The 25798-nt window shown below is 53.9% G+C and overlaps 9 protein-coding genes across 9 annotated transcripts; 4 read left to right on the top strand and 5 right to left on the bottom strand.

Annotated features, from left to right (window-relative positions):
- Positions 1-242: 242 nt before the first annotated feature.
- UCRPA7_1586 (putative 60s ribosomal protein l22 protein) lies at positions 243-2225 on the top strand (the record flags this gene model as incomplete). The annotated part of the gene is made up of 6 exons (XM_007914166.1): positions 243-320; positions 534-866; positions 1358-1372; positions 1737-1781; positions 1840-2036; positions 2099-2225. 6 exons carry the CDS (start codon positions 243-245, stop codon positions 2223-2225), a joined length of 795 nt encoding a protein of 264 aa, XP_007912357.1.
- A 219-nt stretch (positions 2226-2444) lies between these two features.
- On the bottom strand, positions 2445-3472 carry UCRPA7_1585 (putative carrier protein ymc2 protein; the record flags this gene model as incomplete). Its single annotated transcript, XM_007914165.1, has 2 exons — positions 2445-3283; positions 3367-3472. 2 exons carry the CDS (start codon positions 3470-3472, stop codon positions 2445-2447), a joined length of 945 nt encoding a protein of 314 aa, XP_007912356.1.
- A 654-nt stretch (positions 3473-4126) lies between these two features.
- Positions 4127-5012, bottom strand: UCRPA7_1584 (putative translin family protein; the record flags this gene model as incomplete). The annotated part of the gene is made up of 4 exons (XM_007914164.1): positions 4127-4437; positions 4503-4588; positions 4702-4798; positions 4847-5012. 4 exons carry the CDS (start codon positions 5010-5012, stop codon positions 4127-4129), a joined length of 660 nt encoding a protein of 219 aa, XP_007912355.1.
- Positions 5013-5959: 947 nt separating this feature from the next.
- On the bottom strand, positions 5960-8884 carry UCRPA7_1583 (putative atp-dependent rna helicase dhx8 protein; the record flags this gene model as incomplete). Its single annotated transcript, XM_007914163.1, has 1 exon — positions 5960-8884. One exon carries the CDS (start codon positions 8882-8884, stop codon positions 5960-5962), a length of 2925 nt encoding a protein of 974 aa, XP_007912354.1.
- Positions 8885-9418: 534 nt separating this feature from the next.
- UCRPA7_1582 (putative chaperone dnaj 2 protein) lies at positions 9419-10792 on the top strand (the record flags this gene model as incomplete). Its single annotated transcript, XM_007914162.1, has 3 exons — positions 9419-9496; positions 9547-9635; positions 9703-10792. The coding sequence occupies 3 exons, from the start codon at positions 9419-9421 to the stop codon at positions 10790-10792; spliced, it is 1257 nt and encodes a 418-aa protein (XP_007912353.1).
- A 401-nt stretch (positions 10793-11193) lies between these two features.
- On the bottom strand, positions 11194-11588 carry UCRPA7_1581 (hypothetical protein; the record flags this gene model as incomplete). The annotated part of the gene is made up of 2 exons (XM_007914161.1): positions 11194-11426; positions 11504-11588. 2 exons carry the CDS (start codon positions 11586-11588, stop codon positions 11194-11196), a joined length of 318 nt encoding a protein of 105 aa, XP_007912352.1.
- Positions 11589-15949: 4361 nt separating this feature from the next.
- On the top strand, positions 15950-18837 carry UCRPA7_1580 (hypothetical protein; the record flags this gene model as incomplete). Its single annotated transcript, XM_007914160.1, has 3 exons — positions 15950-18245; positions 18317-18642; positions 18829-18837. The coding sequence occupies 3 exons, from the start codon at positions 15950-15952 to the stop codon at positions 18835-18837; spliced, it is 2631 nt and encodes an 876-aa protein (XP_007912351.1).
- A 3467-nt stretch (positions 18838-22304) lies between these two features.
- UCRPA7_1579 (putative sis domain-containing protein) lies at positions 22305-23594 on the top strand (the record flags this gene model as incomplete). The annotated part of the gene is made up of 1 exon (XM_007914159.1): positions 22305-23594. The coding sequence occupies one exon, from the start codon at positions 22305-22307 to the stop codon at positions 23592-23594; it is 1290 nt and encodes a 429-aa protein (XP_007912350.1).
- Positions 23595-24018: 424 nt separating this feature from the next.
- Positions 24019-25712, bottom strand: UCRPA7_1578 (putative proteasome subunit alpha type 6 protein; the record flags this gene model as incomplete). Its single annotated transcript, XM_007914158.1, has 2 exons — positions 24019-25123; positions 25705-25712. The coding sequence occupies 2 exons, from the start codon at positions 25710-25712 to the stop codon at positions 24019-24021; spliced, it is 1113 nt and encodes a 370-aa protein (XP_007912349.1).
- Between the last annotated feature and the right edge of the window lie 86 nt (positions 25713-25798).

The following is a 25798-nucleotide window of genomic DNA, read 5'->3' as shown; positions in this document are numbered from 1 at the left end:
TTGCTTCGAAATGAGATGCTATACGGCTTCCTCTTCATGTTATCAGAAGCATTTTCTCGAAGCTATTCACACACTGCGAGCTTGCAAGAAAGACATGTTTGGAGGAAGGCATGCAAAGGCTGACAAACTGAAACCAACAGGATGCGACTCTTCAACGCTGCTTCGGCGAGAAGACAAAGCTCAGCGAATGCGACTGGAGCTATCTCAGCACAGTCAGGACAGTACGGCAGCCTCATTCACCAATGCCACGGCTCTCCGATCTACTAGAATACCTCGCACAACCGGGACTCGAGGACGTATGGGTGCTCCTCGATATAAAGGTTTGTTCTGGGCCCTCAAAGTCTCCGGTGATGGCAACTAACACGTATTTCAGAGAGACGACGACGCTGCTGAACTGCTAAGAAGGACGGCGGAAACAATTGCTTCTGTTCCAGCCTCCAGACCATGGAGTCAGAGGTTGATATTAGGGTGTTGGACAGTAAGCAGAAGCCAGAGTATTTGGATACGCCCACGTAAGCTGACAAGAGTTCTAGGCGAAATACATGAAAGTATGCAGGAAGTTCCTACCAGGCTTCCCAATCACCTACATCGGCTTCTCCATCGTATACGCCAGGCAATACCTGAAGGTCCCTAACGTCTCCTTCAACATGCTGCAGAAGGCTTTAGTAGGCGGCTGCGGAACGCGCTTCATCCAGGACGCCAAGGCCGCGGGCAGGCCCATCTACGTGTGGACTGTGAACGAAGAAGAGCAGATGGAGTGGAGTATAGAGCAGGGCGTAGACGGTGTCATCACGGACGACCCGAAGCTGTTCCTTGATGTGTGTGAGCGATACAAGGAGCCGGTGGACGAGCCAGAGGCGGCCGTTGTGAGCAGGAGAACATCCAGAAGGAGGAAAGGAGGTCTAGTACGTCGATGGTTCAAGTGGGTTGTCATACAAGTTATTCTCGCCATATTGAACACAATGATGTTCTTCAAGGTGGGCCCTCCTAGGAGAGAGCTACGAAGGGCATTAGAGCCATAGACAACAACAGGAAGAACCTGCTTATGAGATTACGAAAATGAAAGAAATCACATGTACAATGCCTACAGGTGATTACTAGGCATCAGAAAGAGGACTATTGATTGAGAACATTTTACTGTGTTAAATTGTTTACTGGTTACTGTGAATTTACAATGGTATTATGTCTCATTGTGTATCTTGTAGTGTATTGCACAGAGTGATCTGAGCTGAATCTGATCAAATAAATTACATGTACAAAAATATTCATTGCAAGACTTTATTCATCACTTATTAGTCCACCTGAATATTATTCAGGTTTTCTACGTGGACTCTGAGGCTCGGTGAGGTTTGCATAGGTGAAAGCACTGAGAGTGAGCACCAGCCGAGCAGCACCAGCTGTCCTACAGCTGGCTGACAGCTGCCAGTCAGCCCCACCACAAACCACACCAGGCTAGGGCTAATTTTCGTGGATTTTGCAAATCCCACATGGAATTCGCGGAAACTTTTTCGACTTCTCACGACACTCCTCTAATACTACCCACCACCACCAAACGCGCAGGATTCGACTTCTTTGCGCTCATCCAACCAAAAATACCAAGAAGCAATGGCTCCTCAAATAGTATGTACATGACACCGCTTTGCTGTTGGCCCAGTCTCTCTCTCCGTGCAGATTGCCGGCTGGAAACCAGAGAGATCATGGCGTGAAACAGTAGGCTAAGGTCATTCTCCTCACAGAAGAAAGTCGGCGCCAAGGGCAAGTCCCCCAAGGTGACCAAGAAGGTAAGCAAACATGCTGCAGGTCCTCTGCTGCAATGCCCGGGTTCTAACAGACGGACAGTTCATCATCAACGCCTCGCAGCCGGCCAGCGACAAGATCTTCGATGTCTCTGCCTTCGAGAAGTTCCTGAACGAGCGCATCAAGGTCGACGGCCGTGTCGGTAACCTGGGCGACACCATTGCCATCTCCCAGCAGGGTGACGGCAAGATCGAGATCATTGCCCACAATGAGCTCTCTGGCCGCTACCTCAAGTACCTGTAAGATTCGCACTCGAAACGGGACGTTGCGCCAAACAGAAATACTGACAGTGTGGGCGCAGGACCAAGAAGTTCCTCAAGAAGATGCAGCTCCGTGATTGGCTCCGCGTCGTCTCCACCTCCAAGGGTGTCTACGAGCTCAAGTTCTTCAACGTCGTTAACGACGAGGCCGATGAGGACGACGAGTAAGCCATTGATAATCAAAAAGGTGGATGGATGTTATGGCAGACCGCATGGCGACATGAAACGGTCAGACCAGATCGGGATTAGCATAGAATGGCGCCGAATAGAGCTATCTGCTTCCTGATACCATCGATTCGAGAATGCTGTGAATACATTGGATATCTCTTTCTATGTGATATGTTGATGACTATACTACACACCACCATGCGCCCCGTACAATAGCCCTTAGGGCAGAGACCGCATAACACTTTCAAAGGCGACCAGAGCCGCTGCGTTTGCTGGGAAAGCGCGCAAGAAGCACGGCAGGAAACCTCTCCAATAGCCTCTCCAACCCGACTCCCTGTACACAGCAACAGCAGCGTCCTTCCATCTCATGAACTTCCGTGTCCCGTCATTAAGACCACCGCCCAGCGGATCCGTCATGATCCGCTGCTTGACCACGTCGCTCGGGTAGCTCGTCAGCCAGAAGACCTGGGCGCTCAGCCCCCCGGCCCAGAAGTTGATGGCGGGCGCGCTGAGCGACGTGCCCTCCTTCATCCAGCGGGTGAAGATGTCGTAGCTGCCCCACCAGAAGAAGAAGAAAGACCGAAACAGCAACGTGGCCGTCAGCCCGTGATAGACGCCGCTCACGCCGTGGTACCTATAGATCTTGCGCAGGCAGTCGATGGGCCCGCTGTACAGCCGCTGGCTCTTCTTGGCCGCGTACTGGATCTGCAGCCGCGCCTTGACGTGCTCGACCGGCGCGGCGATGAAGCTCACGGTGCTGCCGGCCATGATGCCCGCCAGACCGTGGCCATGGGCGGGCAGGGGCACGTTGGGGTCGTGGAGCGGGTGCCAGGGCGGGTTGAACAGATTGTCCTTCAGGAGACGGCGATACACCGTCAGACTGCCAAGCATGACGCTGTCCATGAACATCCAGCCAACCAGCGGAGGCGTGGCGCCCTTGTAGAGCCCAAACACGCCCTCATTGCGAATTGTCTGGAGGACGCATTGCAGTGGCCCGGAGAAGCGCGATGAGTCGGTCGTCTGCAGACGGACCTTGATTGTGTCAAAGGGATGACCGACTGGAACACCACATTAGCGTTACGGTCCCAGATAGTATTCGCAAACTCAATTGACCCGAGAGCTTGAGATCTAGTGAGCTTACCGGAGAGCTTCGCGATGCCGGAGAAGACCCCGGCGACGAAGCCTTTGTAGTTCTTGACGGCCTCAGCCGGCGGCTTTTCCTTCACTTCCGCCGCCGCCATGGACATGCTACATCTGACTTCAGAAGATGAATCAGATCACAGTAGCAGTCACCTGGCACTTCATTCTATCCGCAGTTGTAATGGGTTAGAAAAAGACCATCGCAGGAGTTGCGAGGTCGGCCACAAGATGAAGTCAGAAGCTCGTCTTACAGTGGGGCAGCTTACTGGAATTAGGGAAAAGCATGCCCTGAGCTCCGGTTGCATTTAATAATTAGCGATCCTTTAGTGGACCACAAGCTGCATTCCTGTCACCGCGGGGTAGCTTGAGAGGTGACTTCTAGAAGTCAAACTGCACAAATTTAATTCTAGATGTCATGTAGGAGAGGCGATTCTCTATAGATAGCTAACTGATCTATGTAAGACTCGCAATGCCTCCATAACTCAGCTCCAACAATGATCACCAAGCTTGAAGCTCGTGACCAAATGGCTTCTGGAGCAGCTGAAGTTGATACAATGTGACATTGCACTCCAATGCCCAAACAGATCGAGGTCACCGGAGATGCGTTAGATTCCCCGAAGACTCCCAAATGTAGCCAATACCACAATGTGGGCAGCAAAGCGATGCAGGACAACAGTGGGCATCTCATAGTAGCTCAAAGCCTCGTATAACACTTGATCCTTGCCTTTTTGTTAGACCTAAGCGTGTGGCTTGATATGGGTTCACGATGTAGATGCCGGCTGTGGTATGAGGTTGCGTAGAGATAGATCATAGACTACGTCCTCAACCTTCTTCACTGCATACTTGACACCGTCCACCTTCTTCCGTAGGATGTCGTTCTTGAGGTTCAGCAGCTGGAACCCGGCATGCATGTCCTTGACGAAGTTGCTGATCTTGACAGCAAGCTCATTGTCTCCAAGGGTGACGGAGTTGACAGCCAGACGGCTGAGTTCATCAGTAAGACTGGTGATGGCCATCAGATACTCCTCGATTGTGATGTGGAAAGCGTCACGGTCCTTGAGATTCACCGGCACTATGTCACAGAAATGTCAGCTTCATTGCCACGGTCGTGCCCAGGTCTATCATATCAAACCGTACCTTTGAAAATATCTCCAACCTCCTCCAGGGTCAACAGACGGCCGACCTCGCCATGCTTTCCGGTGTCAAGGCTGCCTCCGATCCAGCTATCAAGCAAGACAGTGAGTATAGCATCTTGAACCGCCCTTGTCCACTTGAAGTTGTACCTGCAAAATTGAGCAGCTGCGTCGTGGAGTGTACCGTTATAAGGAGAACTCACTTGTAGTAAGGATAATTTGAGGCAAGATCGCGAAGGCTGACCACATCGTCAATCTCTGCCTTGATGGCAGCCTCAACTTGAGAGATCAAATCGCCGTCTACATCATGTCAGCTCAAACCTTCACAGTCGCACTTAGGCTACCCACAACGAGCTCGTGGGGTCGAATGAACCCGGGAGAGCAGTCCCTGCGCATAGGATACATCTCGCTCGAGCTTCTGAATGATATGACTTAGATCATCGCGTGCCTTGGTGTCCTCATCGATCTTCGCCTTTAGCTGCTCGAAGAGCTGAGGGTCGATCATCCCGGCCATGCTGATTGGAGGTGTTCGTCACGACAGCCGTTTGCAGTAGTTGTTTTGGCCAGAAATTTTCGCTGGGTGAAGCTTATGGCAATTGCGTCCTCATATACAGATATGCTGAACTTAGTCACCGGCATTTACGTTTGGCAGGTACAATTGGATTAGCAAGGCGGGCCAACTGTGATCTTCGTCTACGCAGAATACTCGATGTCGACATGTGGGATTTTGGGACATCATGCTGGGAGAGCACCACACATTTGAGATCCTCACAACACCAGCGAAGCACTATTTACAGCTACCTAGATTCATTTGCATTTGACCACTAGCTTATGGCTTCTTCTTCGCATCCCGGGCAAGCCCAAGAAGTGCAATGAAAAAGGAGAGTTCGCGTCACTCGGAGGCAGTGTGATACCGAGGACACAGTGGAGGTCGGCCGTGGGCAAGCCCAGAGGACCATCCTCCCAAAGACAAAAATTAGGATAATCACGATTCTACTCCGTAGAGTAGTTTCAGAGATTAAACTGAAAAGAACAGATACTACACTTGATCTAAGCCAAAAGGCAAAGAGAGCTAAAGAAAAAAGAAGAGAAAAATTCCAAAAGGCGGGTGAGCTGGCGGGATTATATACCTAGATCTGTGGTTGGTCCGTGCGAGCGTGCAAACTTTCCTTCACCGCCTGCGAGCTCCCCGACCGCCTAGCTTTCTGCCGGCCGTAATTCTTGAAGCTGATCCAAGCTCCTATGAGGCTCTCTCCATCTATGACTGGGATGACAACAAAATGAAGGTCATCCACGAACACAGTCATGTCAGAAATACTATGAGTTATTGGACGTGCTAGACCCACAGCTGTAGTAAATTTCTCACACTGCTCGCACACAATGAAGATACGAGAGTCGAAGCGCTGCCACAGTTTTCATTAACCAAGATATTCATCTACCTACACCAGAGCCTATCATAGCTCATCTTGCCTTCGGCATCTTCTTCTCCTCCATAGCTTCAATTTCCTTCTTCTTGTAAAAGTGTGGCGCTAATTCCTGCAGCCACTTCAATTCAATAGGAAGGCATGATCTCATGTACTCTTTGCTTGTTTGCACAAGCTCGTGGTAGATGATGGTCTTCGGTGGCGGGTCTACTTCCTTTAGAACGCTTGACGGGTGAACCCATACACTGCTGTTGTTTTTCATTGTCCGGTACCCATCACCTCTCCTATCAATCCTCACGGCGTTGGGAAAGAAGCCAGCCGTGATGGCCCGCTGTATGGGACGTAAATTGCTTGCTCCGCAGGTGGATATCGTCACCTCGACCCGATCGCAGAGCTTGACGAGTTGGTCACGCACATCGCGGGCACGGGTCAGCGAGCGCTGCTGGAGGAAATTTTCCTTGGACCAGATCTGAGAGAAGTCGCTATCCACCCACTGATTCCAGACATTGAGAAGAGTGACATGGTCTCCGCCTTCCTTGACAGTGAAACGCCGCCGTGCACTGTCGGCATGGATTTTCTTGTCTTTCGGTCGGAAGAACAGCGCAGATGCCTCACTCAGCATCGAAACGATAGACAGAACCTCCTCTACGCAACCTTCCTTGTCCGCGGCAAGCACGGCTTTTGCAAGCATAGGATCGGTTGGGAACTCTGCCATTTGCCTTCCCATCTTTGTGAGCTCGCCCTTGTGATTGAGTGCTTGGAGAGCATATAGCTGGTCCAACGCCCCAATGAGAGCTTCTGTCGGGGGTGGATCCATGAAGTCAAAGTCCAAGAGCTTGTCAATACCAAGAGACTTGAGCTGAAGGACAATGCTGTTCAGATTAGTCCGTTGAATTTCTGGAGTCGGGGACTCGTCCATTTCATTCATATACGAATACTTGGTGTAAAGCCGGAAACATTTACCGGGTCCAACACGACCAGCACGGCCGCTTCGTTGGTTGGCAGACGCTCTTGAACAAGGGACGGCAACCAAGTTTGACATTCTTGTCGCTGGATTATAAATATTCTCCTTGACGTAGCCAGGGTCAATGACATACACGATGCCATCAATAGTCAAACTAGTTTCGGCGATATTGGTGGCTAAGACAACCTTCCTGGCGTTAGGCGGTGTCGGCTCGAAGATCTTAGCCTGGAGATCTGATGGTAAATTGGCGTAAATAGGACAGATGATCAACTCCTTGATCCGACCACCCAATTTGCGTGCGGTGTCCGTAATTTGTTGTTCTGCAGCCTCGATCTCATCCTGACCAGTTAGGAAGACCAGGATATCGCCTGCGCCCTGGGTAGTGTGGATTTGGAAAATTGTTGTAATAGCAGCAGCCAGGTAGTTGGCTTCGGGAGCAGGAGTGTAGTAGATATCGACAGGGTACCGACGACCAGGAATGTTGAAGATAGGGGCGTCATCGAAATACGATGCAAATTTGGCCGCATTCATAGTCGCAGATGAAATGAGTAGCTTCAGATCAGATCTTTCCCGTGCCAAATCCTTCAGGAGGGCCAACAAGATGTCGGTATGAACAGTTCTCTCGTGAGCCTCGTCAACCATGATAGCCGAGAAGCTTGAAAGATGAGGTTCAACCATCATTTTCCGTAACAGCATACCATCAGTCATGTACTCGACAATGGTTTTGTCGGATGTGTTGTCCTCGAAACGAATCGAGTACCCAACCTCGTTGCCAACCTTGACGTCCATTTCGTCGGCCACCCGAGCTGCAACACTCATTGCTGCAACTCTTCGAGGTTGTGTACATCCAACTTTCATGCCATCCTTGGTGTAGCCTGCTTCGTGAAGATACTGCGGTAGCTGAGTTGTCTTTCCACTACCAGTTTCTCCAACGATAACAAGAATCTGGTACTCCTCCAGTGCTGCTATAAACTCGTCTCGATATGCGTAAATCGGGAGGCTTTTCCTAGTCTCTTGGATCGAAAGCTGCTTCTTTTCTGCAGCATCGATCTGTGCCTGAAGAAATCTCTGCTCCTTGGTCATCTGCTCCCCAGCCATCGTGAAGTCCAGCTTCCACTTCACATACTGGTCTTCATCTAGTACATAGTCATACTGGCCGTCATCTTCGCGTTCTGCTCGCTGTATCTGGGCTTTCGCCTTAGAAGCCTGCTCCCGCTCCCACTCCTCATGCTCCGTGACAAACTTCTCCTGGCCATACTCGTCTTTTTCGACATATCTCTTGTATAGTGCGTCCTCCTTCTTCTTCCTATCAATCTTTCCTTTTTGTGTGATGTAGTCCTCCGGCATGTAATATCCATCGCGGTGATCATCAATTTTCAACCGCTCTTCTGCGAGCCGAAGGACCTCCCTGTTCTTCGCGAACTCGGCCTTTTCCTTCTCAGACAGCCTAGCGCCACTGCGCAACTCTGCTGTTTCTTCGGCAACTTGTTTCCGTAGCAGAGCCAGACGCTCTGCCTCACGCTTCTTCAGGTAGTCCTGTCGGGAACGTTCTCGGAGATCAGGCAAAGCTTCGTCGCGCGCCTTTGAGTCGTCCGCCAGCTTCCGGCGCCGATCCAAGGCATCCTCGACGACCTTCTTGCTGCTCTTGCCGTCGTCCTTGTCGCGCAGCCTCCTGGCGAAAGCATCACGCTCCTCGCGGTCCCGGCGAGCCTCCTTCTCCGAGTCGTCCAACGGCGTGTCTGAACGGTCGCCATCGTCATGAGACAGCTTGACTCGTTTCGAAGCCGACTCGCGGAACTCTGGCTCCTCAGCTTCTCGAGCCTCCTCCTCGGGGTCTGCTTCCTCGTCGCCCCAGCGATCGTCAAAGTCGTCCTCTTTGCGCCGGTGCCTGTCCCGTCGTCGTTCGCGGTGCTCCGAACGGTGCTTGCGCTCCTTTTTCTTCGAGACCGCCGGCTCGGGGTCGTCCATGGGGACGAAGGCATATTTCTTCGAGCTCATCTTGGCGGTGGGGAACGTGGTAGACGGACGAACAGCGTCTCGATCCCGCCGCCTTGCGTGTCTAGAGTCTACCCTTAGCTACAGAACGTCGAAGCTGTCGTGCGACCAGACAAATTATCGGGCCAATGGGGGCTAGAACTGTGATGCTTGCCGGGGCAGTAGATAAGTACGCCGTCTGGCGAAGACATCTGCAGCGCTTGAAAGTCTCTCGCTAGCAGCGAGCAAGGGGTCTGGAGGTGACCCACAAAAAAGTCGGTTCAAAGAGCAGCGATAAGAGATACGCGACGCACCCTGGCCAGTTAACACGCTGGTATTTTCGCAGTGTAAGGAAGCTTCTATAAGCCACATCCACCTGCGCAAGTGGCCACATTGACAGCACTCGTACAAAGGCACGTTTGTTTCTCTGTTTTCCACCTCGGAGTCGTTCATTACCCTAGCCTGTCCCTTGGTTCTTCTCTTGACTCTCATGGGGCCAATCCCCATTGCAAATTGAACAATACCTCCTGTCTAAGCGATATCGATCCGGGAGTCGAGATGTTCGCTCGAGGGGCAGCACTGCTGCTCCTATTGTGCCTGCTGCAGCTCGTGCTCTGTGCCGAAGACTTTTACAAGGTTGGTACAAGCAATATGGTAGTCCAAGCATGATATCCTAACACATTCAGGTCTTGGGCATAAAAAAGGACGCGACGGATAAGCAAATCAAGTCTGCATACAGACAGCTCAGCAAGAAGTACCATCCTGACAAGAACCCGTACGTACTCACATCTAACCCCCCTTTTCGAGCGTTCCATGTACAGTAGGGGCTAACAATGGTTCAGGGGTGACGAAACGGCCAAAGACAAGTTCGTCGAAGTGTCTGAAGCTTACGAAGCACTGATCGACCCCGAGTCGCGCCGCATCTACGACCAATATGGGTACGAGGGCCTGAAGCAGCGACAGCAGGGCGGCGGTGGCGGCGGCCATCACGACCCCTTCGATCTCTTCAGCCGCTTCTTCGGCGGTGGCGGGCACTTCGGCGGGCACGGGGTGCGCAAGGGCCACAATGCAGAGGTCAAGATCGGCATCTCGCTTCGCGACTTCTACAGCGGGCGCGATACCGAGTTCCAGTGGGAGAAGCAGCAGATCTGCGAGGAGTGCGAGGGCACGGGCTCGCAGGACGGCGTTGTCGAGACGTGCGGCGTGTGCGGCGGCCACGGCATACGTATCGTGAAGCACCAGCTCGCGCCCGGCATGTTCCAGCAGATCCAGACGCAGTGCGACGCTTGCGGCGGACGTGGCAAGACGATCAAGCACAAGTGTCCTGTCTGCGGCGGGCAGAGGGTCGTGAGAAAGCCTACAACCGTCCAAGTTACCATCCCCAAGGGCGCACCAAATGGTGCCCGCCTGGTGTATGAGAACGAGGCCGACGCCAGTCCGGACTATGAAGCTGGCGATCTTGTCGTGATGCTAGTGGAGAAGGACCCCGATATGGAGAATGACAATCCCGACCATGTGGACGGCGCATTCTTCCGCAGGAGAGACAACGACCTGTTCTGGAAGGAAGTTATATCACTGCGGGAGGCTTGGATGGGTGACTGGTCCCGAAATTTGACGCACCTCGACGGACATCTCGTTCGCCTGGGTCGCGAGCGCGGTGAAGTGGTGCAGCCTGGTCATGTCGAAAGAGTTCAGGGCCAAGGCATGCCCAAGTACCACGAGGATGGCGACAGCGTGTACCATACGACTGAATACGGAGATTTATATGTGGAATACGTGGTGATCATACCGGATCAGATGGAGAAGGGCATGGAGAAGGAGTTCTGGTCTGTTTTCCAGAAGTGGCGGGGCAAGGTAGGCGTTGATTTACATAAGGACAGCGGGCGGCCAGATACAGCAGCTGACCATGGGCATACTCATGAGGAGTTATAATGATGTAGCATGATATCAAAAGGAAGAATAGACCAAGTTCCAACAGCTCCAAGAGCATCAACATCAGTACTGACCTGTATCACTGAAGCCCCTGCCCTAAAAATGTTCACTTTCACGTCAGCTGTGCCTCACGATAGGCGGGATCAATACACCAATTAGCACCATATGTATATGTAAATTTTCGTATGTACAAGATGAAGCTGACTGTCAAGCAACTAGGCCGTGACATGCTACATATTTTCTCTTCCGAGCCTCTCCCAATGCAACTGAGCGGGATACGTGCCTTTGCCCGGCCAAATGAAAGTAACCAAACAGCGAACATCAAGAATCGAACTCATCATCCCACAGTAGAGACAGGCAATGTCGGGACTGCTAGAGCCTCTGCATTGATATTGGCCGCCTTAGTCCGAGGTAGGCTCAGGGGCTGGGCTAGAGGTTCCCTTGCCCTTGCCCTTGCCAGTCGGGACGCCTGAGGGGATCGAGAAGCTTCCGGTTGGGCGTCCCTTCCCCTTGCCGGTTCCGGTCGGGATGGGGATCGAAAAGGTGCCAGTTGGGATTCCAGTTGGGAAGCCTCCAGTTGGGCGAGGAGGACGAGATGCGGTGCCGGTAGGATGAGGGATGCTAAGAGTCGGGACTGGGAAGCTGGGGGCTGTGTCTTGTCAATATCTCAACTTGGCGTGAGGTGATGTTCATCATGATCTGATAACGTACCGCCAGACTCCTGCTTCTTGGCCATGCCATTGGGCAGAGCAACGGCAGCGCCAACAAGAGCGAGGGCAACGAGGGAGAACTTCATTTTGTCGGTGAGACGAGATGTTGAATTCGGAAAAGATTGTGAGTTGAGCTTTTACTTGGCGGAAGAAACTGGTGATGAGATGTAAGAAGAAACGACTCTTCACTGAAGGACGGCCAGATTTATAGATAGAATAGCTCTCGATTTAGACATAGACTTTGTCACTTCATCAACGCAAGCAGAGTGAAATCTTGCGTAAGGCTTCAGAGATATTAACTTATATTGACCGCGCAATCTTCTGGGGCGATGAAGTCACAAAGTCGGGCCTTCACCGTCCGGAGGAACTGACTCCAGTCATTATCCCTTACTCGCCAACCGTAGACGTTCCATGAGATTTTTTCATTGGCAAGGAAGTCACAGTTTGTGGATTTCTCCGGATGGATCAACGATTGATGAATGTAGCAGTGGCTCCCTGTTGTGATCCCTACTGTCGATGGCGAAAAAGCCCGAGGACTACGCTCACGGCGATGAGACCCTCTTACATTGCCAAGGACTGTCAAGCTACAGTTACACTGAAACGGAATGTGGGGATAGTGACCGAGACAATATCAAACTGCCGGCGCTAGAATGGAGCTTTAGGAGACAGGTCTAGTAAGTTTCAACCTTACGCTTCGTGAGCATCCACGTCCTACACTAAATCGTGAGTAATCGATGGGTACGAGTAATTCAAACTGGAACAATGTCCATGAATGCGGTACCGATTTGATCCACGTAGGAGAAAGGGGCAAAGTCACGGAATTGAGGCTTATCCAATACTCCAATCCTGACACCAAAGAGCTGTGTCACTGTATTCGTCATCAGGGGAAGAACCCACAGCGTCAGTAACAAGAATAGCACTTGTCCCCATTTTTGTGGATATGCACAAGTGATGGATCAGCTTGTGAAGAAATTTAAGGCGTATCTATCAGAGGGGAATAATGCTTGTATGCAATGTTCCAACGAAACGAAACGATGAAAAATATCTCGCAGAAAGGCGTGATTTAGCTCAGGGGTATTCAATGTCGTTCTGTAAGGACTCTGCGGAGCGGAGGCTGAAGACATTTACCAATGATGGCCGAGATCGACATATAGGAAACATCCAATATACATGGAGATGTCTCTCTCCACCAGTCTCAATGGCGCTCGCTCCTTGGGTCTATATGAAAACGTTGCACGGACAAAACTTACAGGTCAGGACCCCGGAGTCTGAGGTTGAAGGTCGGCAGGCTAAATGCAGGTCCAGTCAATGCTACCAGGATTTCTGCCAGATCAATGCTTGTGTGCTCTGATCTACCAAGGTCGCGGAATGTGGGGAAGGGCAAAGCCAGTCATCTTGGGACATGAGGGCTGATGTCGCCTTAATACCGTGATTACTCCCCGGTAATTGTACAGAATGAGCCGTTAGAAGCAGTTTTGCAACCTCGTCGTTTTCACGGAGGTGAAGAATTGTTGCATTAGACTGGAATTCACACAGTTCAGAGGTGGAAGAATTTTGAGCATAATTTCTGCTCACTGGGAACAATCAATGTCACATGGAATCTGAAGCCCGTTTCTCGCAATGTGTAAGTCGAGATGTTAGAGGGCGTCTGGGCCAGAGAAGATATAATGGGAAGTTTGAACGGTCCAGTGTTTGATTCCCATCAAGGCGTTCGCTGCAAAACCTTAGCAGTGCGTCCGTTAGAAAATACGTGGAGTCTCCCTTCTGCTTTTTGCCCATAGATAAATTTAGTGATTCAGTGATGCGATGGTATTGCGACTGTATTAAGTTGAGGAAGGTAAGGGTGAGGGGCTCCGTAGCTTGCACACGTCACGGCTTGTGACAAATTAAGTGCTGTTCGGGGTACCACACCCGAGTTTATCAAGAAGGGAAACACCGATACCACCACCGGAAAGGAGAAAAGCAACTCCGAGATGAAGAGACGATAATCACGTAATATGGTCTGTAATCTTGTCGGACATAATATGATGAGTACTGTAGAAGAGTTCTTCTTGGCTTTCACCATTGAGGGTGTGAGCCGCTTAACGAGTCAGCACAGTCTCCACAGATTGAGTGGCCGAGACCACCAGGTTGCAGCTTGACATCGTAGCAAATGTATCAAAAGCATAATCTCTACTCCGTATGACTATTATTATGTTGAAATGCTAGACCGGTGCACTGGTCGTAGTAACATGAGCTAAGATGGTGTTCTTCTGCGAAAGCTCAAGAAGAAGCGAGGACGGCAGGAGATTGTGGAAACGAGACTGCTGCCGACTTTACCTTCAACATGAGAGTAGACCACAATATGACAAGTGAAAAGAAGGAGTATCTATTGGACTGATCGCCTTTGAGATACTAGATTGTTGGCTAGTTCAAGCAGGAGTTGGAGGGCCTGATCTGTCTTGAAATCCGCAAACTGGAGAGTCAACAAACCGAAAAATGTGTGGCTGGCGCACTCTAAGCCCTCCCAGATGGCATAAAGCATTGTAGTCGTGAAGCCCATTGAACAATGAATATACATGGCCGGCTGCTTAGCTAGGCTTGCCATGCAATAACCTTACCGTCCATGTGAGTTTTGAGTTTGGAGAAGTGAACCGGAGTTCTCAAGCCATCAAATCGATGTTTGAGTTACGGGCCGTTTGAGGTTACCGAGACGCGGAAAACTTGGCAATAGAACTACGGGTTCATCCCCACCAATATTCACGTTGCTGGATGCGCTAAGACGGGGCTCCACTCGCGGCATCAGTGCAGTGGTTGCAGCAGCTATGACGAAATATCTGGCAGCACCTTGGCCAGGGTGTAAATCTCGAGTGAAGAGCGCTTCAGCCAAGACCTCCGAGATCCTGCTTTGACAAACCTCGAGATACCGATCGAGAGCACAAGCAGACACAGTCACAGTCACAGACACAGACACAGACACAGCGATACCGTGCCACACAAAATAGCCAACTAGCGGTCTGTTCCTGACAGTTGGGGTGGCTGATGCTTACTGAGGGGGAGGGGAGGAGGGAGCTTCTTGACGGAGGGGTTGCACAGCTGAATGGAGGGGCAGTTTTGGTCTCTCTCTCTCCCTCCGTATTTGATTCCGTTAGCTACAGGAGGCTAGAGTAGGTAGAGCAACCTTTGGAAGCAGAAACATCACCTCTCGTCGTCAGCGCCAGGCCACCCTCTCCCAGCCTTGAAAGAGCCTTCGAGGCCGTTCCACTGGCGAGAAGTGGGGAGATGACTGATCACAGGGCTACCTGTTTGTCTCTGCTATGACAGGGTGATTGGGCGCAAACTACACTGTCACTCCCGTGCCTTTCCGTCGCTCTCGGATTGATGAGAGATTCGGCATATGATATTGCTTGCATGCTGCTAAGGGTAGGGCCTGCTAGGTTCTCCACTTCCAACTCTTCTGCCCTATACTTGATCGTCGTAAGGAGGCAGGCTCTGAGCTCTGAGGCAAAGTCGACAGCAGTTTTTTTGGGTCAGATGCTGCATCTGGTGATAAGGGTACACCTGACACAAGACCGAGAGAGCGCAACTGCAGGTCACTATACGACTGCACCGCCGGCTGCGTTTTCCACTGCCACACTGCCAGATACTCTAAACGAAGTGACAAGAAACACTTCACTTCCTTGGAAGTCGTGATGTCTCATGCACTCTGGCATCAGATCGCAGCAGTAGTCGAAGCAGGATTCGTGCCTCTTTCTTGATCAGGAAGAGGAACAGTAGGCCCAAAGAGAGGCCAGAAAAACGGACCCCACCTGTGAAGGGTCTTTTCTTTCTTGCAGATTCCATCGTTTCTCTTCACCTTAGTCACACACACATACGGCGAGCGTAATCTCACGGGCTGACAAGTCAGTCCCAGACTAAAGCGAAGCCGTCTTGACTGGGTGCCGTTTGTGCCGCCGCTAGGAACGGTCCCAACCCTGGGGAGACTTTCCCAACGGCCCCTCCTCAAGTTTCCGTTGTCCCATCAGTTGGTGCCCGGTTGGCGCCCGTTAACGTTGTTAGGCATCATACTGCATAGTACACTGCAGTGTAAGTGTCCCTAGGTGGTAGGTAGGCACGGTAGGATACCGTCATTGCCCTGCCACCCAAAACGGTGGGTGGCCTTGCCTTCCCTCACCCTCCTTCTCCTCCTTGTCCTTGACCTGCCCATCCTACCTAACCCAAGATTGGACCCGTAGACCTGTCACCAGCCCAGCCATCCCAATAATCTCTCCCGTAATATACTACGGCTCAGCCGCTTCTTCTCCCTCCCAAGCTGCGTAACCTCTCCTGTCTTGTGCAAACCTGACGTTTCAGACTCATTTCTCCCGACATTTCTACCCTATAATTCCTGTTAGCACTTTCCAAACTTTCTCTTGAGCGTACGCAACCTATACATCCTAAACGTACGTATTCGTGCGCATCTCCTGCGATGCCCGAAGTCTATAGAGAGTCCCGCTATGTGCGGGAGCGGGACGACCCCTCCTCTGACGACGAGCGGTACAGCACCGTCCGCCGCTACAAAGTAGGCCCCAACAAGGTGGAGAAAGTCGAGCGCATCGAGCGCGAGCGCTACGACGACTACGACGACGACACTCGCTCGCGATACTCGGCCGCCCGTCCCAGCGGCGGCCCGCGAGGCTCCCAAGGCGATCTCCTCGAGGTCGAGCGGCGGGTCGAGCGGGAGCGGCAATACCTGCCTGAGCGACCCCGCTCAGCCTTCGAGCCTGGCCCTCCCCGCAACAGCACCACCGTCGTCAAGCGAGAAGTCATTGAGCGCGACCGTGAGCGGGACCGCGACCGAGACCGCGACTATTACTATGACGACCGCGACCGCGACCGCAGAGGCGGCACCGTGGTCGAGCGGGAGGTCATCAAGCGGGACTCGTCCGACCCCTACGACGGCGATCGGTCTCGCACCCTTGTGTCGCGGGAGGTCATCGAGCGCAACCGCGGCGACGAAGACCGGTACCGAGACCCCCGAGACGACAGAGATCGCTCGCGGACCGTCCTTTACGAGAGGACCAAGGAAGTCGAGCGCGACCGTGACCGTGAGCCACTGTCGGCCCGAGACTGGGACCGCCGGTCCAACGCCCCCTGGGATCGGGATGAGGAGGTGAGGTACGAAAAGGATGTCCGAGTCGAGCGGCGTGTGGACGACCGCCGCGATGATCGTCGCGAGGACCCGTATGGCGAAGTCGAGCACTATCGCAAGGAGACCGAATACTACGAGCCTGCGCCACCTCCGCAGCCTATTGTGATCCGGCAGCGAGCCCCTGAACAGAGAATTATCGTGCAGGAGGCCCCTGCACCACCACCAATTGTTGTTCGCGAAGAAAATCGTGAAGTAGTCCGCCGCGACCCCCGCGAGGATGAGTACTATTACAAGCGTCGCGAAGTCGGCCCCTATAGGGGGGAGAGAGTCGAGGAGGAGTACGCTGTCGAGCGCTATGATCGCCGCGACCGCCGCCGTGAACGACGTCACAGCGACGGCGAGATGTCTGATGATGACTACTATCTGAAGCGTACTGTCATCCGCAAGGACCGTAGCCGCAGCCCCGATGAGCATCGCAAACTACATCTTGCTGAAGGTGCCCTGGCAGGAGCCGGTATTGCCGCTCTTGCCGCCTCTCGCCGCAACGGCGAAGGTGATTTCCAGGAGCATCGGGGTCGCAAGGTGCTGGCTGGCGCCGCCCTTGGTGCTCTGGGCACAGAGGTCGTCAAGCGTGCCCGTAGCGCCTACCAGGACCGCTTTGGGGAGGACGAAGACCATGTTTCCCCCGAGCGCCACTCCAAACTCAAGACCGGCCTGGGCATTGCAGCTGCTGCTCTCGCCGTGGCTGGTGCTGCTAAGTACTACCAGTCGAACAAGGTCGAGAAGGAGGAGATGTACCGTGGACGTAGCCGGCACCGTGGAGGGTACTCTTCCGAGGAGTACAGTGTAAGTCGTTCGCGAAGCCGAAAGCGCAGCCGATCACGCGCCGGAAGCATCGCCAAGGCCGGAGCGGCCACAGCTGCGGTGGCCGGACTGGTGCAGCACTTCCGCTCCAAGTCTCGTGGAGGCAGCAAGTCGCGGTCACGCAGCCGGCTGCGAACCGGCGCGGAGATTGTGGCCGCCGGACTGGCTGGCGCCGCGGGTAAGAAGCTGTACGACCGGCACAAGGACAAGAAGGAGGACCAGCGCGAGCGCGAGCTCGAGGAAGATGAGTACTACGACAGAGAGCGCCGGCGGTCGCGGTCGCGCAGCAGGTCCGTCGCGCGAGCCCCTTACCCAAATCCCGGCACCGCTGATCCTGAGCTAGGCTTGGTTGAGTACGGCGCTCAGCCCCTGTACACAGAGCCGCCGTACCCAGAGTACGCGTACGGAGCGGCGGGGGCTAGGGACGGGTACGAGTCCGCAGCCGAGGAGGGTCGGAGACACCGGAGGCATAGGCATCGGTCGAGCTCGCGAGATAGGGTTTCTGTGTCGAGTGATAATGATAGACAGGAAGCTAAGAAGAAGAGAAGTCGAAGTCGCCTCAGAGACCTGGCAACAGGCGCCGCGGCAGCTGGAGCTGCAGCCATTGGGCTCAAGAAGTATGGCGAGAGTAAGGAGAAAAAGGGGCGGGAGCGGGAGCGGGAGTCTAGGGAGAGGGACGATAGAGATCGTGAGCGCGACCGTGATCGTGAACGTGATCGAGATCGAGAGCGGGACCGCGAACGCAGAGATAGGGACCGTGAACGTAGACGTGAGTAACCCATTCCTGTGTAATTATCACTCCTGCTATCATGAGCTGTATTTACTGACGTTTCGGATCAGGCTATGAGGAAGAGACAGCCGCCGATTATGACGATGCCTACGATGCTCAGCGACCGCCTTCTCCTCCTCATGCGTCTGGCGGTGCCTACTATCCCCCTCCCCCTGCTGCACCTGCGGCGCCCCCTGCTGCCGCTGCCCCTTATGGTGCCGGATTTACACAACATCCTAACATTGCAACTACCAATCTGAACGAAGGATATCAACCATATCACCCTGCCGACTACACCGGCTACCCACCGCCGCCGCCCGGACCTCCACCGAGTCACCCGCAGACGCCTACGGGATTTCCCCCGCCGCCAACCGGTGGGCATGCTGCGGGCGATAATGTGAGTCAAGTTCCTCCCAGTGCCACCACGAGAAACTTAAACGGTCGCTCCGACCGTCGTGACGAGGGTGCGTCTGATCTCGGTGCTGCCCCTCCTTTGCCTCCATAGCCGCCTCGGGCAGAGGAAGCACGCTCGGTCTAGCCCAGCCCGTCTCCTATCGACTCTTTGCTGACATGGTTCATATAGATGGTGTAAACCCTTCTTCGAGCCGGGCTGTCCCCCGTCCACGCTCTCCATCTCCGTCTGATTCCGATACGGTTATTGAGAAGCCCACTGAGTCTCATGTCCAATTCATTCCTCTTTCGCCGCAATCGTCAAGGACGCTGCGCCAGCTTCATAGGGAGCAGCAAGCGAAAGAGTCTGAAGAGTCCCCCCGAGATGTAGACGATGACGACGCCAATGACAGGCAAGTTGTCTCTACAAGGTCTCGCCGGCGACGAAACTCAGATCCATCTTCGGACCGACCACTCGTATCCCGCCGTCGGCGGACGGCCGTCTCGGACGACGACGAAGATGAGGAGGAAGTGATTGAGGTTCTTCCTGACCGTTTTGACTCCCAGGGCAAGCCCCTTGACGCGCGTGGCAGGCGCATTCCGCAGTGGACGTCGCGCCAGGGGGACTTTGAGTACCGTAGCCCCAAGGGTCAACAGGGGTGGAACGCGAGGGGCCAATGGGCCGTGGCCGGCACGGATGGCGAGGCAGTCGAGAAGATTGTTGAAGATCTCCAGGGTGTTTTGGCGGGTAGGCGTAGCAGCTGGCTGGGGCTGGCAAGGGATATCTTAGGCGGTGGGCTTCTCCAACAAGGCGGTGCTTCGGAAGGCAATGGTGGCGGTGGTGGTGAAGGGAGGCGACGGATCGAGCGTGATGCCTATGATGACGGTGAGGACGACTACGACGACGGCCAGCGGAGGAGACGGAGAAGGAAAAGGAGGGACACGTTTCCGGATTGAGCTTCATGACTTTATGACTGGCCCATGTCTTCCCATCTCAGCATTTCTTCTTAGTTTTACGTCTACTCATGTTTAGATGATTCATGTTGTCTGATTATCTCATTGGATGGACTGATGAATGTTACGGGCTCGATAGGAGGGTTATTTCATTACAATTCTCTCTACTGCTGGTGGCTCTCTGATCAGGGTTGGGTTTCGGAAGGCGTCCTTCCAGACTTGTACTTCTCTTCACTAGAAAAGCAAGTGCTTCACTTCAGCAGTGGGAAAGGCATTTTTGATATCAGAAATCTACATCACGATCACGGCTTACACGTTACGATTACGACTTACGACTATATTTTTCCTATGCCGAAATGGGTCAAAGCAATGCTTGTGGTGGTGGTAGCGTATCACGCGCTCAAATATAATTGCTGGTCATGCATGACACTGCGTCCTTGGGACATTGCTACTTGTTGGTGAATCTTGAAAAGTGACCTCGAACGTGTGTACCTCTTCTCAGATCATTGAATATCTTGATGTGTCTCGGGAGATCGACATGTCATTGACAGTTGGCTCACCCATCTCGGGAGTTGACTGGTCAATAATTAGAGGGCGCGCAACTCAACTCGGCTCGGCACCACCGCAGATGGAAGGCATGGCCCTAGGTACGTCACAGTCGACTGACGATGCTTCAGCTGGCCCAGGATATCTATCGATGATCAGTCAAATAGTCCCGGACCAGCTATGTCTTGGACCATCATCTGGGAGATCGATACACACGACACGGCCTGTGCGCATGGGCAGTGCTGGATGTAGAAAGAGCCCAAATCTGGTGGCGCCGGCAGCCATGAACTGTGGGTTCTAGACCCTCGACTGCGAACTGCGAACTGCTCCTAGTGGCCGGAGCACTGACAGGTTTGGAGGCTCAGCCACGCCAACTACCGCCTGCAAGCCGCAAATAGCCACTGTCGCGCGTGGAGCAGAGGAGGGGATATTGATCAGTCACATGGGAGAGAGGGACCGGTACACGGCCAAAATGTTGTGAAAGAAGCAATGATGATGATGTTGTGTCTAGGGCTCATGGAGGAGGGGGGTTCGGGATCTCCACCCAATCTGCCTTGTCTATTGAGACTATCCACACTGCTATAGATGCAGTACATGTACAGTACACCGTTCTTTACTTGCTGCCCCTGGATAGCAATCGGCAGCGGAGTTTCGAAACCTTCGGCTCGGAGGTGTGGAGTAGTGGGGATTCTCTCTTGTGTGTCTCTCTCTCAGCCAACACACGGCTTTTCAGCTCTTCTTCAGCAGGATTCCGACAATACCCATGTCCAGCGCAAACCCCCAGATGATCGATGAGATCGTCCCAAGTCGCGGCGGGGAAGAAGGCATATGCTTGGTAAGTCGATAATGTGAGTTGAAACAATAGGGCGAGCCGGCGGTCCTCCGGGCCATGAGGAACTTACTGCATAGTATTACATGATGCAAGGCTGCCAATCTGTAGTAGGTAGGAGGGTAGGAGGTAGGTACTGTACAAAGCCCAAGTACGGTTCATAGACAACTCCCCTATCGACCCTGCAGTCATTCAATGGTTGATCCGAAGACCCTGGAGCGGGATGATAGGTGCTCCGGGAATTGAGGTAGCTTGGTGCGAGTAAGCCGGCCCTCGGGCCTTTAGGTACTGGAGATACGGCGTACTACGCTGTGTATCCGTAGTCATGATTCATTCAACATGCCGCATTCGATGACACCCACTTCACGATCCCCATGCTGGCCAGATTGCGACCCTGAATCGCCAATGAGAGGGATGCCCCGGGCAATGTGCACGGGACGAGTCTACTATGCGCAGCATGTGCCTCTTGCCGAACAACCCGGGTGCCCAGTTCCCAGCACGCAAGACGCAAAGCGACCCCTACTACTACTCAGTATGCAGTAGCTCGCAATGATGCCAGACATAGTGCAGACGACGCTATCTGGGCGCTGCCCTCTCATTAGCCCGTCGCGGTGGGTATCGGGTATCTAATCAATTTAGATCTCCCCAAAGGCCCGTACTAAGGGCAGCTACTGAGAATGAACGGGTAGAGGATATCTTAGGGCAGGATCTTCTCTGCTGGGCAGATCAGGGTCCTCCTCGGCGCTGTCTCCCCTTGCCTCCGAGCGGCCTTCTGCTCTACTATGCAGTATACTGTATACCTAGGGAGACAGGCTCGGAACTGCCCCTGTGCCCTGCTTTTCACCTCAGTCCCATCCTTGGCAGCGCCGCCATTCTTGCTCGCTCCTGGTCCCTCATTAGCATCCATCTCGTCGCTCACAAGTATGAGCGATTTGAATTAGCATTGGAATTGGCTATCGGATCTTCCCCCGTTACGGTCCCTTATCCTGTGCCGCTCCCGTGCTAGACTGGATTATGAATCATTATCTGCCCAAGGTACCTCTAGGCCAGCTTCGGTGCCGATAATCGTTACGCGGCTCACCCCGACCACCGGGTAGTATCTCTTCTCCTGAACCATCTCTAGACGTCCCGCAATATGGGAACCTGAAGAGGACACTTCCTAGTGCTTGCCATTCTACACGCGCCCGTGTCGTTCACCCCGGGCAACATCGTCAGCTAGGAAGAGCGGCGAGCGGCACATACCCCCTTATCAGAAAGCTCCGGATCGCCACAAATCTCCGGCGCCTTTCACGTTTGGTACCTAGCATAGACCGCCGAGGCTGCGGTCACCAGCCAGCAGGATGGTTGAGCATCATCGTCCTGTCCAGACCAGCGCCGTGTATATACTCGGAGCGGCGCAGTTCCCTGCCATCCCGCCACCATCACCGCCATCCCCGGTCACCCCCGAGGCGTCGGAGCTATGCACACCCATAGAGGCTTTGGATCTGGACCAAGCAGGTCCCGCCGAGGACTTGGAAGAAGAAGAAGAAGAAGGAGAGATCCCCGAGTATGATGAGAGGTTGGCAGGTGCTATCCACGTACTCAGTACCGAAGCCACGGCGCTGCAGTCCCTGACAAGCCTCTATGCAACCGACCGGACTGTTAGAGATGGCTTCAACAAAGCGGTAGAGGCCATCACTCGGCACCAGGGGGACAGGGGGAAGCTTGTTGTCGTCGGCGTGGGCAAGTCCGGCCACATAGCGAAGAAGCTGGTCGCGACATTCAACAGCTTGGCTATCCACGCCAACTTTCTTCATCCGACCGAGGCTCTGCACGGCGACCTGGGCCAGATCGGCCGGCACGACACGATCATGTTCATCACCTTCTCCGGCAAGACGCCGGAGCTGCTCACGCTCCTACCGCACATTGATAGGTCGCTGCCCTTGATCGTCCTCACGTCCCACACCCGGCCCGAAGCATGCGAGCTGGTGAGACAGCGCCCGGACATCATTCTCCTGCCGGCGCCGATCCACGAGCCCGAGACTGTCTCGTTCGGCGTCTCGGCGCCCACCACCTCGACGACCATGGCGCTTGCCGTCGGCGACGCCCTGGCCATCGTCGCGTCGCGCGAGATCCACCCCAGCGTGTGCTCCGTGTTCGCCAAGAACCACCCGGGCGGCGCCATCGGCGCGGCCTTCAAGAAGCCGCAGACAGTCAAGGAGCTCGCCGTGTCGTGGCACGACATCCCCTGCGTCGGCGGCGGCGGCGCCAAGGCCAAGGCCAAGGGCAAGCGGCCGGGGCCGGTCACGGCGGGCGACGTGCTCAAGGCCGGGTACGCCTCGGAGACGGGCTGGGTGCGCGTGCACGACGAGGAGGTCGTGTCGCCGCGGCGCATGCAGCGGCTGAGCGCGTCGGAGCTCGCGCGGCCCCTCGACGAGCTGCCGTGGCTGGCGGTCGGGCGGCGCAACTTCATCTCGCTCTGCTCGAGCACGCGGCCCCAGCGCGCGCTCGACTGGATCCAGAGCATCCAGCTGTCCGGCGAGGACGGCGAGGACGCGTGCGATGCGGACTCGATCATTGCGGTGCTGGAGAAGGGCGAGATCGTCGGCGTGCTGGAGGTTGCGCAGCTGCTGGAGGCGAATCTGGCATGAGCACGGGGGAGGGGAAAGGGCAATGACAGACCAGACAGTATGATGATGACGAGCAGGACATTTGCATTATGGCTTCTGACCGGAAGCTCTAAAATGGAAGGCCTTTTTTTTTTTTCTCATTTTCGAATTATTCAACATCGCATTGGCGTTCAAAGGCGCGAAAGGGGACCATTTTGGGTACAGAACTGTGCGAGCCATGAAGCTCTGCTTGGATAGATTCATAGATTTATTGGACATTAATTATTGATGTGGTGAAATGGTATCTATACGAGACTGTATCCGAATCTTCGTGTCTATGAGCCTAAGATCCCATGCTTTTCCCAACAAAATCCTATGGAAGTACCTCCTGGAGTGGCATGAAATAGTACCCATGTGAATATGAAAATGGTACATCTGGTCGTAAACATGTAGCGCCCTGGGCTATTCAGTCGCTTTCGCTTTCACTTTCTTCAGCGTCGGAATCCTCCTCGTCGGTGTCGACCTCTGACCCAGATTCGGCATCAGACCCCGAGGAAGACGATGAGGAGCTACTAGAGGATGTTTCGACTTCGCCCTGAACGGGCGCCATATCCATCTCATCATCCGAGTCCCCAGAAGAACTGCTACTGCTGCTACTGCTCTCATCAGAGTCAGATTCCGAATCAGAGTCTGATGAGCTGCTGTCATCATCAGCAGTCCGCAGCTTTCGCTTCCGACGGATGCTTCGCTGTGATCCGTCGTTCAGCTTAACTCTCTTCTCAGTGGCGTTGTCGCCGGTCTCCTGACTGGACGACTCAGTGGCAGTCGTGCTTGCACCTGTTGATGTTGAGCTCTCTCCAGCGTCTGACAGCTCGTCGACCACCATTTCTGCGCGCATGCGCTTCAACACTCTACGCTTCACGTCGTCGTCTGCCGTGCGCATAACAAAGTCGACCTCGTCAAAGCTCGCCGAACTGCCATTGTCTCTCTGCTGTTGCAATAGTCTGCCGAGGATCTCGTCGTATTGCTGTTGCTTGCCCGCCTTGTCCTCCGCACTGCCTGGAAACCCCCCCGGCCCTTCCTCCATGTCCTTTTTCTTGATCTCCTCGGCCGTTTCGCGCAATCTCGTCCTCACGAAGCCTTTGAGGTCACGGATGTATGCGTAGAACGACCTGATGTCGGCCGAGGGGACTGAACTGGGGTCGAAGGCGTATTTGATTAGCAAGGTCTGGTGGTTCTTGTTGAACTTCCACGTCTCTCGGGAAGTCCTCCACTGTCTTAGATACGCCAATGCTGGCTCAAGACTGAATCCTTCCACAGGGGTAGTACGGGCGTTGCCTGTCTTTGGCCTTTTCGCCTTCTTCTTTTTCTTCTTCTCGGCGCTTGCGACGTTTGTACTGGCCTTCGCAGGCTCCTCAGACGGTTTGGTGTCGTCGGTGAAGGTGACCGACTTCTGCTTCCTCAATGACGGCGACGATGTCACCTGGGGTTCGTCCTTGCGGAGTCTCTTGCTGGCACCTCGGTCGGGGGTAGGGTAGGAGGCCGAGGGGATTTGTTTCCTTTTGTTGAGGCTAGATGGAGGTGCAGCATAGGAATTGGGCCGCTGGGGAGACGCAACCTGATTTGCATGAGCGGGATGTTGCGGCGCCGCAGGGCTTCCATCAGATGCAGCTCCCTTGAGCTTGAGGCCCAATCGTTTCCAGGCCGGGACTCGCTGCGCTGGCGCGCCCTGGGTGGTGGCAGACATGACCAGACCGGACCACCAGATAGACAAGTCTCGAGAGGGCGGAAAAGAAGTCAAACAATTTTGCTATATGATCCTAGGCAAGTCTTATGGAAAAAGAGGGACTGAAACTTGGTTTCTCGAATCTCAGACGTAGTGGGAAAAGAGCGGCACAATTGGCGGTGCTAATAGGCTGGGCAGGCGGAGCACAGGGAGAGTCCCTCTTTACATGCAGCAATATTGAAGCCCGATCAATGAATTCTGAGATCGCCTCAGTTTTTTTTCTTGTTTGCTACAGTAGGAAAAGGGTCTTATCGTAGCGCGGGGCCGGGGGTATGGTCACTGATAAGCAGCAAGGGCGATGTGGTACTCTGTAGGTGCAATCTGGCTGCTGACATAAGGCATTGCCTTTGAAATGGAAGCACTGACCATGCCATTGACGCCTCAGGCTTCAGCTAGGTCCAGCCTTCCTCCAGGCAAGCTCCTGCAACGCGTCGATCTGAGGGAGCTTCATCACCAAACG

This window comes from Phaeoacremonium minimum, assembly GCF_000392275.1.
Source record: "Phaeoacremonium minimum UCRPA7 unplaced genomic scaffold PA7_03_scaffold_113, whole genome shotgun sequence".
NCBI classification, from domain to species: Eukaryota; Fungi; Ascomycota; class Sordariomycetes; order Togniniales; family Togniniaceae; genus Phaeoacremonium; species Phaeoacremonium minimum.
Note: the sequence above shows the minus strand (reverse complement) of the source record. Positions and strands in the feature narration are given on the sequence as shown.